The sequence below is a fragment of the Felis catus genome, chromosome B1 (genome assembly GCF_018350175.1).
Source record: "Felis catus isolate Fca126 chromosome B1, F.catus_Fca126_mat1.0, whole genome shotgun sequence".
Lineage (NCBI taxonomy): Eukaryota > Metazoa > Chordata > Mammalia > Carnivora > Felidae > Felis > Felis catus.
This window is the reverse complement of record NC_058371.1, coordinates 76,459,116-76,477,442: the sequence shown is the minus strand read 5'-3', so window position 1 is coordinate 76,477,442 and position 18,327 is coordinate 76,459,116. Positions and strand designations below refer to the sequence as shown.

The 18,327-nt window shown below is 34.2% G+C and overlaps 1 protein-coding gene across 6 annotated transcripts in view; it reads right to left on the bottom strand.

The window, feature by feature from the left end:
- Positions 1–18,327, bottom strand: part of LRBA (LPS responsive beige-like anchor protein) — a 775,946-nt gene that overhangs the window by 643,710 nt on the left and 113,909 nt on the right. For all 6 annotated transcript variants that reach the window (XM_023252764.2, XM_045056857.1, XM_023252765.2 and 3 more), the window contains exons 10-13: positions 7,624–7,821; positions 7,300–7,433; positions 4,838–4,946; positions 4,378–4,530 (exon numbers count right to left, since the gene is read on the bottom strand). In XM_023252764.2, the coding sequence (XP_023108532.2) occupies positions 4,378–4,530; positions 4,838–4,946; positions 7,300–7,433; positions 7,624–7,821 (594 nt within the window). The remainder of the gene's footprint in view (positions 1–4,377; positions 4,531–4,837; positions 4,947–7,299; positions 7,434–7,623; positions 7,822–18,327) is intronic.

Here is an 18,327-nt window from a genome sequence, read left to right as displayed (position 1 = left end):
ATTTAGAAAATATTTACATCCAACTATGCATAATGATGTATTATGGAAATATAATGTCATACACACTGTCCCTCAGTAGATGAAATCCAGTTGAGAAAATGAAAAATAGACATAAATTTAAGTGAAAAACAAACCTACTGAAATATAAAGATGATTTAAGAAAATTATTTTAAAAAGCATCTGGAATTAACACATTTATAAAGGGGCGTCTGAATGATTCAGTAGGTAGAGCACACTTCGTCTCAGAGTTATAAGTTCAAGCTCTGCACTGGGTATAGAGATCACTTAAAAATAAAACCTTAAAAAAAATAAGAAAGAAAGAAACAGAAGTGTGTAATTAATTACAAAATAAGTAGCAAAGACTTATTAGAAACTATCAATTTGGAGGCCAGAGAAATTATTATAAGATAAGCAAAAAAGCCTAACTAATAAAACAGGTATTAAGGTAGGCTTTGAAAGTTAGTACTAAGATAGGTAGACAGAACCAAAGACGATATTTCAAACAGGGAAAATGGTAGATCATACAACAAGCTTCCCAAGATCTAGAACAATGCTCTTCAAACCTGATTGTGCATTAGCATACCTGAAAAATATTTTTTTAAATGCTGATGCCTGGGACCTATCCCAGACCAATTAAAAAACACAATGTAGGATGGAATTCTGATTTTGATTTTTAAAAAAAAAACAAAACAAAAAAATAAAACCTCTCCCAACAGGTTCTATCATCAGCCAGGACTGAGAACCACGGCTCAGGCATAATGTTTTTAGCATAATGTTTTACCCACTGAGGATAACTGAGTTTTTAAGCTAGAAAGCTTAGAAAAGAGTATTGACATGAAGACTTAATGCTAGAAAAGAGACTACTATATTCTGAAAACAACTGGAAGCTATTACACATTTGGGGGCTAAGAAATGATCTGATGAGAGTTATAAACATAAAAATTCTGGCAAAAAAAGTCATAAAAATAGGAAAAACTGAAGAAAGTCAGTTTATTGAGAATAATACTGTAGTAAAAGAAAAAGGCTTTAATAACACATTGACATGAATAAGAATGGGGACCTCAAGATTATTCATATGCTAACAATGAATAAACACTCCTCATTTACTTATTATGTAATTTAGTAACCATATAAATTATATATGTTAATATCAGTCTTTCCCATTACATTCTATGAAGGCAAGAATTAGAGCTGTCTTGTTCACTGAATTAGAGCTGTCTTGTTCACCACAGTATCCATAGTGATAAAACAGTTACCCAACAAATGAAAGTAACCTTCCATTAAGCACCCTTTTCAAAAGCAAAGGTTGATTCATACATATATGCCTTCAACTTTGGTAACCGCAGGTGAAATTACCATGAAGCTAATGAAGTTTAAACTTTATGCTCACTCATCTATACAGGTTCTCTGCAAAACCCTAAACCTCATTTGTATGCATTATGTCATATTCTTTTTCTTAAAAATTTCCACCCTCCCTCTAATTGTATAACATTCAGACCAAACAAACATTGGAAAACAAAACAAACCTTGCTAGAACTATCTTTATAATAAAATTAAAGTAGATTTAACCCCTTATGGATATACAAAGCAAACAACTAAAACAGAAGGAAAGTTTAATATTAACATAACCACTGTAATTTCTAAAAAGGAAATTAAAGAAAATTATTAACCAAGAAAAGGTAGGAAACAGAGTGCAGTAATACCAGGAACCTAAGAAAATGATATAATGAATTTTTTTTTAATATTCCTCTATTACTAAGTATCTAATAAGAGGGTTTTGACCACATCAAAAGAAATCCAAAGCCTTACAAATATGCTGCTTAGTGGACAAAAAAAGTGTCCGGTAAAAGGTTTAAAAAGTAACCTGAAACAATCTTGAAAAGAAATAAGATTGAAGGTCACAGAAGAGAAAGAGGTCAAATTTGAACCCAGAGATTAAAAGGTACAGCCTCCAGCTGCCTCCTTTGATTATTTCCAAATGGCAATCACAGTCAGCAGCTGTTTTTCTCTTTAACATCTGAAAAGACCAACTGAAAATAAGATACTATGACTCTAGAAAAGCAAAAAAGTCTGATTTTTTTTCCAACAACTAAAATAAGTACCTGTTATTCCAAACTAAACAATGATAAACATTCCAAGTGGATCAAAAGGGAGAAGGGGAGAGAGGAAATTAACAGGTTTAAAATAATACAATGTCTAACAAAAACTTCAGATAGGGCATATACAATTATGCAATTTAATAAAAATTTGTTTCAAGTTCTGCTTAACACTACCACTATCAATATTCTTAAGACAATTTAATACAACATTAGGATTTAGCAAAGGTTTATTTATATACTTTATTACAAATTCATTTATATTCATTTAGAAGTAATTGGTTTGTTGTTATAGTGCTAAATAAATTATTGTACACAAATATAATTGTATATAATTTAAATTCATGTGAATAAAAATGATTAAATGAGACCAGTATACATTAGAAGCCTTCAAAAATGGTGACATTTCAGCTATTTCTGAAGAATTAAACTCACAAATATATATATATATACATATATACACATTGATATGTATGCATATTTGCAATAGAACAGAGCGACAATTGATAGGAAATATTATATTTACATTGGAACTTTCCAGCTTTGATTTATATTTAGCAAATGAAAGTCAAATATAATTTGTATTTAACAAAAAAATAAAGATTATAGCTGTTTTTTAAAAATACTGGCACTGCTTGGTAAGAATATGCAATGGGAAAAAGTCTCTTCAACAAATGGTGCTTGGAAAACTGGACAGCAGCATGCAAAAGAATGAAACTGGACCACTTTTTTACACCATTCACAAAAATAAGCTCAGAATGTATTAAAGACTTAATGTGAGACCTGAAATCTTAAAAATCCTAGAAGAGAGCACAGGCAGTAATTTCTCCGAGACTGGCCATAGCAACATTTTTCTACCTATGTCTTCTGAGGCAAGGGAAATAAAAGCAAAACTACACTATAGGGACAACATCAAAATAAAAAGTTTCTGCATAGCAAAGGAAATGATCAACAAAACTAAAGGCAACCTACTGAATGAGAGAAGATGTTTGCAAATGACCTATCCAATAAAGGGTTAGTATCCAAAATATATAAAGAACTTACACAACTCAACACACCAAAAAAAACAAACAACCCAATTAAAATTGGGCAAAAGACACGAACAGACATTTCTTCAAAGAAGACATCCAGATGGCCAACAGACACATGAACAGACGCTCATCACTCATCATCAGGGAATTGCAAATCAAAACTACATGAGTTATCACCTCACAACTGTCAAAATGGCTAAAATCAACAACAAGAACCAACTGTCAGCAAGGATGTGGAGAAAAAGAAATACTCTTGCACACTTAGTGGGAATGCAAAATGGTGCAGCCACTGTGGAAAACACTATGGAGGTCCCTCAAAAAATTAAAAATGGAACTTTCCTATGATCCAGTAACCAACCTACTGAGAATTTTTCCAAAAAATACAAAAACACTAATTCAAAGGGATATACGCACCCCATGGGGCGCCTGGCTGGCTCAGTCTGGGCAGCATGTGACTTTTCATCTCAGGATCATGAGTTCTAGTCCCACATTGGGTGTAGAGACTAAGTAAATAAATATTTTTTTTAAAAGTAAAGGAATATATGCACCCCTATGTTTATAGCAGCATTGCTTCCAAGAGTCGAAATGTGTAAGCGTCTACCGATGAATGAATAAACAAGATGTGGTACATACATATATAATCAAATATTATTCAGCCATAAAAAGGAATGAAATCTTGCCATTTGCAAGGACATGAATGGAGCTACAGAGTATAATGCTAAGTAAAATAAGTCAGTCAGAGAAAGACAAATACCATATGATTTCACTCATACGTGAAATTTAAACAAAATAAGTGAGTAAAAGGGGGAAAAAAAAACATAAAGACAAACCAAGAAACAGACTCTAAACTATAGAGAACACACTGATGGTTACCAAAAGGGAGCTGGGTAAGGGGATGTGTGAAATAGGTGGTAGGGGTTAAGGACTGCATTTGTTATGAAAGCACTGGGTGATGTATGGAATTATTCAATCACTATACAATATACCTGAAACTAATATAACATCGTACTTTAAATGTGTTGGAATTTAAACTTCAAAAAAAAATACTGACACTGCTTTACAAAAGAAAGAAAAGATAACACTTATTTGCAAATATATCTAAAAAAGAAAAAAAAAAGCTTAGTCAAAAACTGCAATCTAGTAAAATCATATATGACAACATATAGAAGAATAAAAGAAAACCTCATTATTGTAACTGTTCTCAACTACAAAAAGTTAGTGAAGATAGTAAAACAAAACCAATATATTACCTTGGCTGGAGTATGAATCCAAATAGCTGGGTTAAGAAGAATGTGATCACACAATTGTTTGAGTAGGGGCATCCCATTTTGCAGATTACTCAGATATTTTGAAAATGCAAGACAAAGTTCAAGTACTGCTCTGTTGACATGGGATTTGGAAGACTGAAAAGAAAAAAATAGATCAAAGGTCACTACCAATACAAGGCAAAGTAACTACATTAAAGGTTCTCAATACCAGAAAAAAGTTGGCCCACAAACTGCTACAAGTTAAAGATGCCATGAGACTCGATGCCACATTTCTCTAAAAAAGCAATGGAAGCAAGGTAAAACAACAAAAGGTTATTTTAATTTTGGTAATTTTATGTAACCAAGGAGACACACTTGCAGAAAGAATTGCTCAGCCACTTAGGAGACCAAATCCATGCCCTCAAAATTAAGAACAAAATATATAATGCATCTCATACTTTACCTTTTCAAGACTATATCCTATTACCAAGAAGCCCTTGCAGGCAAGCATCTGCTCCTGCATAGCAATTGAGTTCTTCAACAACTCCATGATAAAAGCCAGCAAAGTTGAACTGGAACAAAACAACAGGCAACAGTCTGAAAAACTTACTCTTTTAAAAAAACAAGGTGGGGAGGGGGATTAAATAGATGCAGGTTTTCATCTATCTTAATAAAAAGTTCTCTATTTCAAGGAAAATGAAGTTATAAAATTGTCTCCAACATTATTTGGGGACTGGAATTTGAATGCAGGATTAGGACTTAATTATTTATTTCACGTACTTTATCATCAACCTACTAATAAGTCAATTACTTACAAACAACATGAGAAACATATATAAACTGAACAAAAATTAGCAATGTCTAAAACAAGTAATAAAATGGCTAACATAAGTATATTAAGGCCTTAAAGAATAGATATAACTTAGATTAGCAAGTATATTCAATTTTAGAGACTTAGAGGCCAGAGGCAAGAGACACATGGAGCAAATACACTAGGAAAGAAATACTTAGAATGTGTTAGGGCTCCAGACTAGCCTGGTTAATGAAGAAGATAAAAAAGTAAATTTGGGGGGCGCCTGGGTGGCTCAGTCGGTTAAGCGTCCGACTTCAGCTCAGGTCATGATCTCGCGGTCCGTGAGTTCGAGCCCCGCGTCGGGCTCTGGGCTGATGGCTCAGAGCCTGGAGCCTGTTTCCGATTCTGTGTCTCCCTCTCTCTCTGCCCCTCCCCCGTTCATGCTCTGTCTCTCTCTGTCTCAAAAATAAACAAACATTAAAAAAAAATTAAAAAAGAAAAAAGTAAATTTGGAATTTACAAACCGAAGTCCTCAAACACTAATTCAACAATTTTGTACATTATCCCAAAAGGAAAATCGTAATTCTGTAGTCAGTTGAGAAGACTTTTAAAACTGAATAGGGGCTAGGGCCATGCTCCTATCCTCACTTTTAGAAATACACAAAATGGAATGGAATGAAGATCACCTGTTACCTCCTTTCCTCAAAGCCTCTGAGATACCCCCACAAACAAACTAGAAACCAACCTCCTCCCTCGACACAAGTGCTTTTAAAACTGTCAGCAATTTTGGGGTGCCTTCGCTCAGTCCGTTAAGCGTCCGACTTTGGCTCACGTCATGATCTCATGGTTTGTGAGTTTGAGCCCCGCATTGGGCTTTGTGCTAACAGCTTGGAGCCTGAAGCCTGCTTCACAGATTCTGTGTCTTCCTTTCTCTCTAACCCTCCCTCACTTGTGTTCTGTCTCTCTCTCTCTCTCTCTCAAAAATAAATAATAAACATTAAAAAAAATTTTGTTAAGTCTTCATTTTCAATAAAGATAAAAAATTTTAAAAAAGAAAGGGAGAACCAAGAAAAAATAACTGAGCTCTGTTACAGAAGTTTCAGACCAGGACACATAAAAAAATTAATGAAGTAGCAATATGTCAAGGATAACTTTAATTATTTTAATGTAGACAATAAATACTTGATTTGATATCTCATTCATTTAAAAAAAAAAAGTCACTTTGTTGCCTAAACATCTCCAAGAGAATTATTACATCATGAAATACATACATTGATTAATTGATATCAAATTACACAAAATCAGGGAATTCTAAAAATGAATAATGAAACACTCATTTACTCAAATAATACATTAAACATAATTACTAGTCTCACTAGAATATACAGCCATGAAAAATTCATTTAGACACCCCTCCAATGTTTTATATTATGTCCTCTTATATCTTTGCCTTTTTTAGACTCTATACTGTAAGAGACAAATGTGTCCAACATACAATCTAGTATTTTCAAAAAGACCAAATGTAAATAATAAATAACATCATTAAAAATTTCAGTTTTAATTTAGTTACATGCAGTAATTAAAATGAAAAGCTAAATCCCCATAATGAATCACTGCCATGTAATAATCTAAAATAACTTTTTAAATTAGAATGATAGACAAAAATGTATTCATTTTTGCTAAATCATTATTTCTAAGTTTATTCTAAGAGAAGTTTATTATATTTTTTACAGCTTCCATATTTCCTACTGATAAAAAATTTAGATTACTACTACCTTTTTTTTTTTTTGAAAGAAAGAGAGACTGCAAGTGGCACAAAGGGGCAGAGGGAAAGAATCTTAAGCAGGCTCCATGATCAGCACAGAGCCCGACATGGGGCTGGATACCACCACCCTGATATCATGACCTAAGCCAAAACCAAGAGGTGGATGCTCAATCATGAGCCAGCCAGATGCCCCTAATACTACTATTACTGACAGGAATTTGTAGTATCCTTTAAAGTTCACAAATTTCTTTACATACATTCTTTTAACCCTACCAACAAATTTAAAAGGCAGAAAAAATATTGTGCAGCTCAACAGTAATAAAAGTCATCCTCACATCCACTTCAAGAACAAAAAAATGGCACTCACCATATAGTCAAGTCAACCTCATCAGATAAATATTGCCTATAATCCAACTGTGCAAAAAGTGGAAACAGCACTTGTACTCCTCCAATAGAATGCATAGCACTTTGAATGGAATGTGTTAAAACTGCTTTCACATCCTTGTAAAACAGAAAACACAGTAAAGATTCCAATGATTTCCTTTCCCAAACAATAAAAAAAGCATAACAAGAACAATGCCTTATATCACATTTATTAATAGAAGCTACCTAATATACCTCACTAAAATTTACCATGAAAAATATTCTTAAAAGATTACATATAAAAAATAAAAAATGTCATAGCTAGTACCTGGAGCATGAGTGCATGCGGTGAATGAACAAAAATTGAAGGGTTGTCCTTAGGGGATGATTCAAGGCAGAGCTGGGCATCTGTAGCACGTGGATTGTACGTGAATGCAATGGCACTAGAAAGTTTGCCATCATACAAAAGAAGTTTGTGATGCTCAGCAAGAAACAGATCACTTTCCGCTTTGAATTTAAATGTACCCTAAAAATAAAGAGTAAAACAGTTACAACAGTATACCACAAAAAGAAAATCTAGATACAAATCACCAGATACAAAAATTTAAGGAATATATCTTTAATCATTTTCCTAACAATATCAAGTAAGAAGAGCCCTATTTCATTACTTCTTTAGTGGACTGTATTCATTTTAAAGATACAATGAAAATCAAGTCGGTATTAAAACCTTACATTTGGGGCGCCCGGGTGGCTCAGTCGGTTAAGCATCCGACTTCGGCTCAGGTCATGATCTCACAGTCCGTGAGTTCGAGCCCCGTGTCGGGCTCTGTGCTGACAGCTCAGAGCCAGGAGCCTGTTTCAGATTCTGTGTCTCCCTCTTTCTCTCTCCTCCCCCGCTCATGCTCTCTTTCTTCTCAAAAATAAACGTCAAAAAAAAATTTTTTTTTAAACTTACATTTAAAAAGTATAAATCGTAGTGTCCTATGGCACATATTTTATCATTTTTTTCACTGTACTTCGTCTTTTTGGATTTTTTTTTAAGAGAGAGAGAGGAAGAGCGTGAGTGGGAGAGAGGGACAAAGGGAGAGAGAGAAGGGGAATCCCAAGCAGTTTCTGTGCTCCATGCAGAGCCTGACACTGGGCTCAATCCCACAACCCTAAGATCATGACCTGTGCCCAAAACAAGAGTCAGACACTCAACCAACTGAGCCACCCAGGTGCCCCCTTTTTGGATTTCTTTCATTGTGGTTATTAACACAGTACATAAAATGTACCATCTTAAACATTTTTAAGTGTACAGTACAGTAAGTAGTATTAACTATATGCATATTGTTATATAACAAATCTCTAGAACTTTTACATCATGTAAAACTGAAGTTCAGTATATATTTAACATCTCATTTCTACCACTCCCCATTCCCTGGCAACCACCATATTCTACTTTCTGATTCTGTAAGTGTGACTTTTTTGTAACTCATATAAGTGTAATCTTTTTATTTGCATACTTTTTATTTTCTTATTTCACTTAGTATCATGTCTCAAGCTTGACTACGTGGTAGCATGCATCAGAATTTCCTTCTTTTTAAACCTAAATAGTATTCCACTGTACATATATACTACATTGTATCTATTCAAGTGTCCATGGACAATTAGGTTGCTTCAACCTCTTGACTATTGTGAATGATGCTACAATAAACTTGAATATGAAAATATCTCTTTCAGATCTGCTTTTAATTCTTCTGCACATGTACACAAAAGTAAGAAAGCTCAATCATAGGGTAATTCTAATCTTGATTCTTAAAGAACCACCATACTGCTTTCCATAGAGCCTACAGCATTCTACATCTCCACTAAACATCCCCATATATGCATTCCACATATGCACTAAACAGTGCATACGGGTACATATTTCTCCACGCCCTAGCCAATACTTATTTTCAGTTTTGTTTTTTATACTAGCCATCCTAATGTGGTATGAGGTGGTATCTACTGTAGTTCTGATCTGCATTTCTCTGCTGATTTGTAATGTTGACCATCTTTTCATGTTTGTCTGCAATTTGAGTATCTTCTTTGGAGAAATGTTTATGCAAGTCTTTTGCCCACTTTTTTAGTGGGTTATTTGGAGATTTTTGTTGTTCAGTTGTAGGACTTCATTATAGATTCTGGATATTAACCCTTTATCAACTATATGGTTTTGTAACATGTTTTCTCATTTCACAGTTCACCTTTTCACTCAATTCCTTGATACATAAAAGCTTTGACATGCCAAAGATTTTGAGATGGAAGACCCATTTGTCTATTTTTATCTTTGTTGCCTGTTTTGGTGTCATATCCAAAACATCACTGTCAAACTCAATGTCATGATGATTTTCCTCTGCTTTCAGGTAGGAACCTTATGTGTCTTAGGTTTAGGTCTTTAATTCATTTTGAGTTAATTCTGATATATGTTGTAAAGTAAGGATCAAAATTCACTATTTACCGTGTAGATATCTACTTTTCACAAATCCAGGTTTTAAAAAGACTAGCCAGGGGCACCTGAGTGGCTTAGTCGGTAAAGCGTTGGCTCTGGCTCAGGTCATGATCTCATGGTTCCTGAGTTCAAGCCCCCACGTCGGACTCTATGCTGACAGCTCAGAGCCTGGGGCCTGCCTCAGATTCTGTGTCACCCTCTGTCTGCCCCTCCCCCACTTGCACTCTGTCTCTCGCTCTGTCTCTAAAATAAATAAACATTAAAAAAAAATTTTTAAGACTATCCTTTCTCCATTGTGTGCGGTGTTTGCATCTTTGTAGAAGATCATTTGAGTATATGTGCAAAGATTTATTTCTGGACTCTCAATTCTGTTCGATTAGTCCATAGGTCTACCTTTATGCAAGCACCATAATGTTTTGATTACTATCCCTTTGTAATATGTCTTGAAATCGAGAAGTGTAAGACCTCTAATCATGTTCTTCTTTTTCAAGGTTGTGGCTATCTGGAGACCCTTGAAATTTCATATAAATTTTAGGGATTTTTTTTCCATTTCTGCAAAAAAATACTATTTGGATTTTGATAGGAACTATACTGAATTTGTACATCACGTTCAGCAGTATGCATTGTTTAACAATTGCAAGTCTTTCAATCCATGAACTGAGGGTATCATTCCATTTTGTGGCTTCTTTGATTTCTTTCAACAATGTTATAGACTTTTCAGTGTACAAGTCTTAAGCCATCCTTAGGTAAGTTGTTCCTAAGTATTCCTTTTTTATGCTTTTGTAAATGAGATTGTTTTATTTTCCTTCTCAGGTTGTTCACTGTTGGTATAGAGAGACACAGCTGATTTTTGTTCTTGGCTTGTATCCTGCAAGCTTGTTGAATTTATCAGCTGTAACAGGTTTTCATTTAGAATTTTCTACATATAAGATCAAGTCATCTGTGAAAAGATAATTTTACTTCATCCCTTCCAACTGGGATGCCTTTTATTTCCTCCTCTTGACTAACCGCTCTAAGACTGCGAGGACTGTGGCCTACAGAAATGGTGAGAATGGGAATCCTTGCCTTGTTCCTGTTCTTAGAGGAAAAGCTTTCAGTCTTTCACTAATGCATATGTCAGCTGTGGGCTTTTCATATGTAGCCTTATTATTTTGAAGTAGTTTCCTTCACTAGTAATTTGTTGAGTGTTTTTATAATTAAAGAATAAATTTTGTCCAACAGTTTTTTTGCATCAATTGAGATGACTTTGTGGTTTGTGTCCTTTACTCTGTTAACATGTATATTGCAATGATTGACTTTCATATGTCCTCCATTCCAGGACTAAGTCTCCGCTGGTGACAGACTATAATCCTTTTTGTGTGCTCTTGAATTTGCCTTGTTAGTATTTTGTTGAGGATTTTTGCATCAAAATTAATCAGGGATACTGGTCTATAGTTATCTTGTAGTGCCTTTGGCTGTGGTATTAAAGTAATGCTGACCTCCTAAATTGAGTTTGGAGGGTGTCTGGTGGCTTAGCTGAGCATCTGACTCTTAGTTTCAGCTCAGATCATGACCTCACAGTTTTGTAGGGTCGAGCCCCGCGTCAAGGTCTGCACTGACAGTGAGAAGCCTGCTTGAGATTCTCTGTCTCCCTCTCTCTCTGCCTCTCCCCTACTCATTCTGTCTTTCAAAATAAATAAACTTTAAAAAGTTATGAGTTTGGAAGTATTCCCTCCTCTTCATTTTTTGAAAGAGTTGAGGAAGATTGTTGTTAATTCTTCTTTAATGTTTGAATACTCCAGTGAAATCCTATGCAGTACACAGCTTTTCCTTATTCAGAGGTTTTGGATTATGGATTCAATGTCCTTAGTACCTACAGTCTCTTCAGATTTTCTCTTGATAGGCAGTGTGTTTCCAAGAATATCCATTTCTTCTATATTATTCAATTTGCTATATAAAATTGTTCATAGTAGTCTCCTAATTCTTTTTAGATTCATGGCATTAGTAATAATTCTTCTTTCATTTTATTTTTTTTCTTCTTTCATTTCTTTTAGTTATTAGGTCTTCTCTTTTATCTTAATCTAGCTAAGAACTTGTCAGGTTTGTAGATCTTTAAAAAAAACTCTTAGTTTTGTTAATTTTTTTTCTATTATTGTTCTAGTCTCTATATCATTTATTTCTACTTTGAATATTTATCACGTCCTTTCCTCTGATAACTTTGGGATTACTTTGCTCTTCTTTTCCTAGTTCCTTGAAGGGAAAAATTAGTTATTGATCTGAGATCTTCCTTTTTTCTTTTAAAGGACTATAAACATTCCTCTTGGTATTGCTTTCCCTAAATCCCATAAAGTTTGATATGTTGTCTTCACTTGGCTCCAGAAATTTCCTGGGGATTTCTTTGACACACTAGTTGTATGAGAGTGTGTTGATTTCCACAAATTTGTGTATTTTCCAGATTCCTTCTACTATTGACTTAATTTTATTGGGGTAAAAAAAGTATTTGGTATTATGATTTCAGTAAATTATTAATTTATTAATTTAATTTTAATTTATTAAATTATTTAATAAATTATTTAATTTATTAATTTATTAATTTAATATTAAATTTATTAATTTAATTAATTATTAATTAACTTAATTAATTAATTTAATTATTAATTTAATATTAAATTTATTAATTTTGTGGCCTAATATGTTGTCTATCCTGAAGAATGTCCCATAGGAGCTTGAGAAGGATGTGTATTCTATTGGTGTTTGGTGGGGTGTTCTGTATGTGTTTGTTAGGGTCCAACTGGTCTACATTGTTGTTCATGGTCTCTGTTTCTTTAGTAATCTCTCTGGTTGGTCTATCCGTTAATAAAAGGGTTTTGAAATGTCCTACCATTATTGTGTTAATATATACTTCTCCCTTCAATTCTGTCAAGGTCTGTTTCATATATTTTGCAGCCATAAAGTTAGGTGTATATATTTTTAATTATTATATCTTCCTCGTGAATTGACACTTTTATCATTATATAATTTCCTTCTTTGAGTCTTGTAACAGATTTTGAATTAAAGTCTAATTTGGAGGAGCATCTGGGTGGCCCAGGCAGTTCAGTGTCTGACTCTTGATTTCAGCTCAGGTCATGATCCCAGAGTCAAGGGATTGAGCCCCGTGTCAGGCTCCACAATGAGTGTGGAACCTACTGAAGATTTTCTCTCCCTGTGGCCCTCTCCCCTGCTTGCGCGCGCGCTCTCTCTCTCTCTCTCTCTCTAATGAATAAATGAAGTCTATTTTTTCTGATATACACATGGCCAACCCTGCTCTCTTTTGCTTACCATTTGCATGGACTATCTTCTTCCATCCCTTCATATTCCATATTAGACCTATGGTGTCTCTCTTATAGACCAAAGACAGTTGGGTTTTGTTTTTTTAAATCCATTAGCCAATGGGTGATGGGTATTAAGGAGGGCACTTATGATGTGCACTGGCTGTTATTTTTAAGTGACAAATCACTAAATTGTACTCCTGAAACCAATATTACACTCTATGATAACTAACTAGAATTTAAATAAAAATTTAGGAGAAAAAAATCCATTTAGCCTATTTCTTTTAAGTGAAAAGTTTAATGCATTTACATTTAAAGTAGTTAGCAACTCACTATTGCCATTTTTGTTCACTATAATTTGCTAATTGACTTCTTTTATTTATTTTTTTTTTTAATTTTTTTTTTTTAACGTTTATTTATTTTTGAGAAAGAGAGAGACAGAGCATGAACAGGGGAGGGTCAGAGAGAGAGGGAGACACAGAATCTGAAACAGGCTCCAGGCTCTGAGCTGTCAGCACAGAGCCTGATGCAGGGCTTGAACTCATAGACCGCGAGATCATGACCTGAGCCGAAGTCGGACGCTCAACCGACTGAGCCACCCAGGCGCCCCTAATTGACTTCTTTTATATGCCAATGATTGTTGGTATTTATATCCCTTTCTCCTTTTGTGTTAAGTTCTATAGGTATTTTCTTTGCCATATCCATAGGAATTACATAAAACATCTTAAAGTTATAAAACTATTTTTTTTACTTTTTTTAGACATTTATTTATTATTGAGAGACAGAGAGAGACAGAGCATGAGCATGGGAGGAGCAGAGAGAGGAGGAGACAGAATCCCAAGCAGGCTCCAGGCTCTGAGATGTCAGCACAGAGCCCGATGCAGGGCTCAAACTCACAAACCCGTGAGACCATGACCTAAGCTGAAGTCGGACGCTTAACCAATTGAGCCCCCCAGGCATCCCTATAATATCCTACTTTAAGCCAATAACGGCTTAAGTTCAATCACATACAAAACCTTTACACATTTACATCTCCATCACCCAATTTTATGTTAGTGATATCAAAAATTACATCTTTTCATATTATGTATAGATTTAGATTTTTATGCTTTTTCTCTTAAAGTCTGTATCAGAATTGAAAGTAATTTATGCAGGGGCGCTTGGGTGGCTTAGTCAGTTAAGCATCTGACTCCTGGTTTCAGCTCCAGTCATGATCTCACATTAAGTTCAAGTCCCACATCGGGCTCCATGCTGACAGTGCAAAGCCTGCTTGGGATCTCTCTCCCACTCCTTCTTTCTCTGTCTCTCCTGATCTCTCTCTCTGTCTCAAAATAAATAAATAAACTTAAAGTGATTTATGTACTAACATTACAAGATTACAAGATTCTATATTTGCGTATATATTTACCTTTACCAGAAAGCTCATATTTTATCTTTTAAATCATTCTTGTTTTTTTTTTTTAGCTTTATTTTTTTAGAGAGACAGCATGAGCAGGGGAAGAGGCAGAGAGAGACGGGAACAGAGGATCCACAGCAGGCTCTGTGCTGAGAGCAGAGAGCCCGATATGGGGCTCAAACCCACAAATCATGAGATGACTTGAGCTGAAGTAGATTGAGGCACCCAGGCGCCCCTTAAACCATACTTCTAAGTAATCACAGACAAGGATTTTTTTCTTTAGTTTTAACTATAACCACTTAAAGCTAAATGGAACATCTTTTCCAACAAAGAGTTGCTGGATTCAACTTGTGAATTCTGCTTCAATACTGCTATAAAAATAAAATGTAAAACACGCTAAGACTGCCTTTATCTTTCTTTTACACAAAACACTTTAAAAGCTTTAATATATTATTTTTCTAAAATTTCTGCCCCCTTGATAAGCAGTTAATAAATCTGTAAGCATTGATTTAATATTCTTTTTTAATTTAATGAAAGCAGATTACAAAGGGAATTTTAGCATAAGTGAAATAGATGCTTTTAAATAATAAATACTTTTGAGGGGAAATGTCATTTGGGCAACCTACAAAAGCTAACCTATTTACCAACTTACAATATATAGACATATAATATGGGAGATTATATAATTCATTTTCCAAAGGCAGAAACTAAGAAAGTCTAAAGAAAAAAGTGACTTCTTTGAGTCCACAAAGTTAATCTGTGGCAGAGTAAAGATCAGAAACTAGTTCAATTAAACAAATAATTTAGCCTGTGCTACTATTCAAAGTACAGTATGTCAACATTAGTGGGTAAAAATTTTGAAAACAAATAGCTAAACATTTTTTCTACTTTGTTTGGAATTGAGGAATAAATCACTACCACTAACCAATCTAAACAAAACTAAATCTAAAACTAAAACTAAGACTTTCACATATTTCAGGAATTGCTGCTAAATTTATAGAAACAATATTCATGTGTAAATACTATTTGATATGATTAATTAAAATAAAAAAATACCCTTTCAAAGTACTTAAAGCAACATGGTACTTCATCAAACACTAAGACAATATGAAAGAAGTATTTAACCCTTCATTTCTTTTGAAATATTTATTATTTTAATCTTTAAAGCACTGAATCAATTGCAATTGCCTAGAAGCAATCCTGAGATTGCTGGTTTTCCATATCCCTGCTACCTTAAGTTATAAGGGGTTCTCTAAAACATGGATTATACAACACAACAGATTTCAACAGTAAAAAATAAAGGAAGAAGTAATTCTAGGATCATCAATTTCTCACATAACATGATTTTCAGTACAGTTTTACCACTATCTGACCATACATATGAGGAAAAGATGACTCAAATGTTAGAGACGACTACCGATAAGATTTTTGACCTAGCACTAATACCAGCAGTTATTTCTACACATTTACCATTAAGATGCCTTTCTGGACCTCAGTATACTTCATGGATAAGAATATAAACTATGACCAAGTGTGATTATCCTGGGAACAAAAGGTTGATTTAACAATATCTGAGCAATTTAATATACTATATTAATAAAAACAAAAGACAACAATCGTGATCATCCCAAAAGCAGCACAAAGAACAAATGACAAAATCCAGCAACGTTTCATGATGAAAACACTCAACAGACTAGGAATAAAAGTGAACTTCCTCAAATAAACAAAGAACATCTACAAACAGCTAACAGCAAACACCATACTGATGGCAAAAAAAATGGAATGCTTTTTCTCCTAAGATCAGTAAAAACACAGGGATGTCTGCTTTCAACATGTTTCTTGTTTTTTCTTTTTTAATTTAATTGCAGTAAAACCACTTAACAGGAGATCTATCCTCTTAACAGATATTAAGTGTACAATACAGTATTTTTATAGGCACAATGTTGTACAGCAGATCACTCGAACTTGTTCACCTTGTATAACTGGAATTTTATACCCACTGATTGTCAATTCTCCTTTTCTCTCTCCCCCAGCCCATGGCAACCACCCTTCAATTCTTTGTTTCTATGAGTTTGATATTTTAGATATCTCCTATGAGTGGAATCATGCCATTATTTGCCTTTCTATGACTGATATATGTGTCTCCCTCTCTCTCTGCCACTCCCCTGATCGCACTCTGTCTCTGTCTCTCTCTCTCTCAAAAATAAATAGAATTAAAAAAAAATTTTTTTACAGATACTAAAAATAGCCAAAACAATCTTGCAAAAGAACAAAGTTGGAAGACTCAGGCTTCCTGACTTAAAAAATGAATTACAGAGGTGCCTGAGTGGCTCGGTCGGTTAAGTGTCTGACTCTTGATTTCAGCTCAGGTCATGATTTCACTTTATGAGTTTGAGCCTTGCATCGGGCTCTATGCTGACAGTGCAACGCCTGCTTGGGATTCTCTCTTTCTCTCTCCCTCTCTCACTGCCCCTTTCTCTCTCTCTCTCAAAATAAATAAATTAACTTAAAAAAAATGTATTACAAAACTGCAGTATTCAAGACTGTGTTCTACTGGCCTAGGGATACAGTTTGATGAAACAGAATTTAAAGTCCAGATATAAACACTTAGATTTAAGACACATAGTATATATACTCATACTGACTGTAAACTATGTAAACACTCCAATTAAAAGGAAAGATTATCAGAGTTGATAAAAAAGCAAAACTCATTTATAAAATTCAATATGTCTCTGATAATAATTCTCAGGAAACCAGAAATGGAAATTTCCCAACTCGATAAAAGGCATCTATAAAATATGTATGATTGCTTTCCCCCTAAAATCAGAAACAACACAAAAATGTCTATTCTCACCAGTTCTATTTAATTATTTATACTGGTGGTCTTAGTACAAAACAAAAAAGGGAAGAGGCATAAAGACTGGAAATGAAGAAATAAAATTTACAGTCTATAATAACATATGTATAGGAAATCCTAGAATACTCTAGTAAAACTAATAGCAAATTTAGCAAGGTCAATAAACAAAATTCAACTATACACTAGAAACAAATAATTAGAAACTGAGACTTGAAATACAACTTATTACTTGAAAAACATTAAACACTTAAGAATACATTTAACAAAATGTATATATCACCTATACAAAGAAAACCAAAAAACAGTGCTGGAAGAAATTAAAGAAAACCTAAATAAATAGAGAGATACATCATATTCACAGGCTGGAAAAATCAGTATCAGTAGGATGGCCAATTCTTCTCTAATTGATCTAATATTCAATGTAATACCAAATAAAATCCCAGTAGACATTTCTCTAGAAATTGATAAGCGAGTTCTAAAAAATATATCTGGAAATGCAAAGGGTTTAGAAAGCCGAAACAATTTGAAAAAGAAAAATAAAGTGAGGTTTCAGACTTCCTGTTTTCAATGCTCACTGTGAAACTAACATTAATCAAGATAATACCATATTGGCATAAGAAAGACATATAAGTCATTGAAATATAAAGATGCCAAGGTAAGGCAATGGAGGAAGAATGCAATTTATAAAACAACAGTACTGGGACACCAGGGTGTCCATATTGGCGGTGTGGCGGGGAGGAAAGAACCTTGACCCTTGACACAAAAAATAACTTATAATGGATCACAGGCCTAAACAAAAATGCTGAAACTGTAAGAGAAAAACACATGAGAAAATCTTTCCAACCAATCTGTTCTTCAAAAGACACATTACGAAAACAAAAAGGTGGAGCACCTGGCTGGCTCAGTCAGTGGAGAGTACAACTCTTGATGTCAGTTCAGGTCATGATCCCAGGGTTCTGGGATCAAGCCCCACACTGGGCTCCACACTGAGCATGGAGCCTGCTTAGGATTCTTTCTCTCTC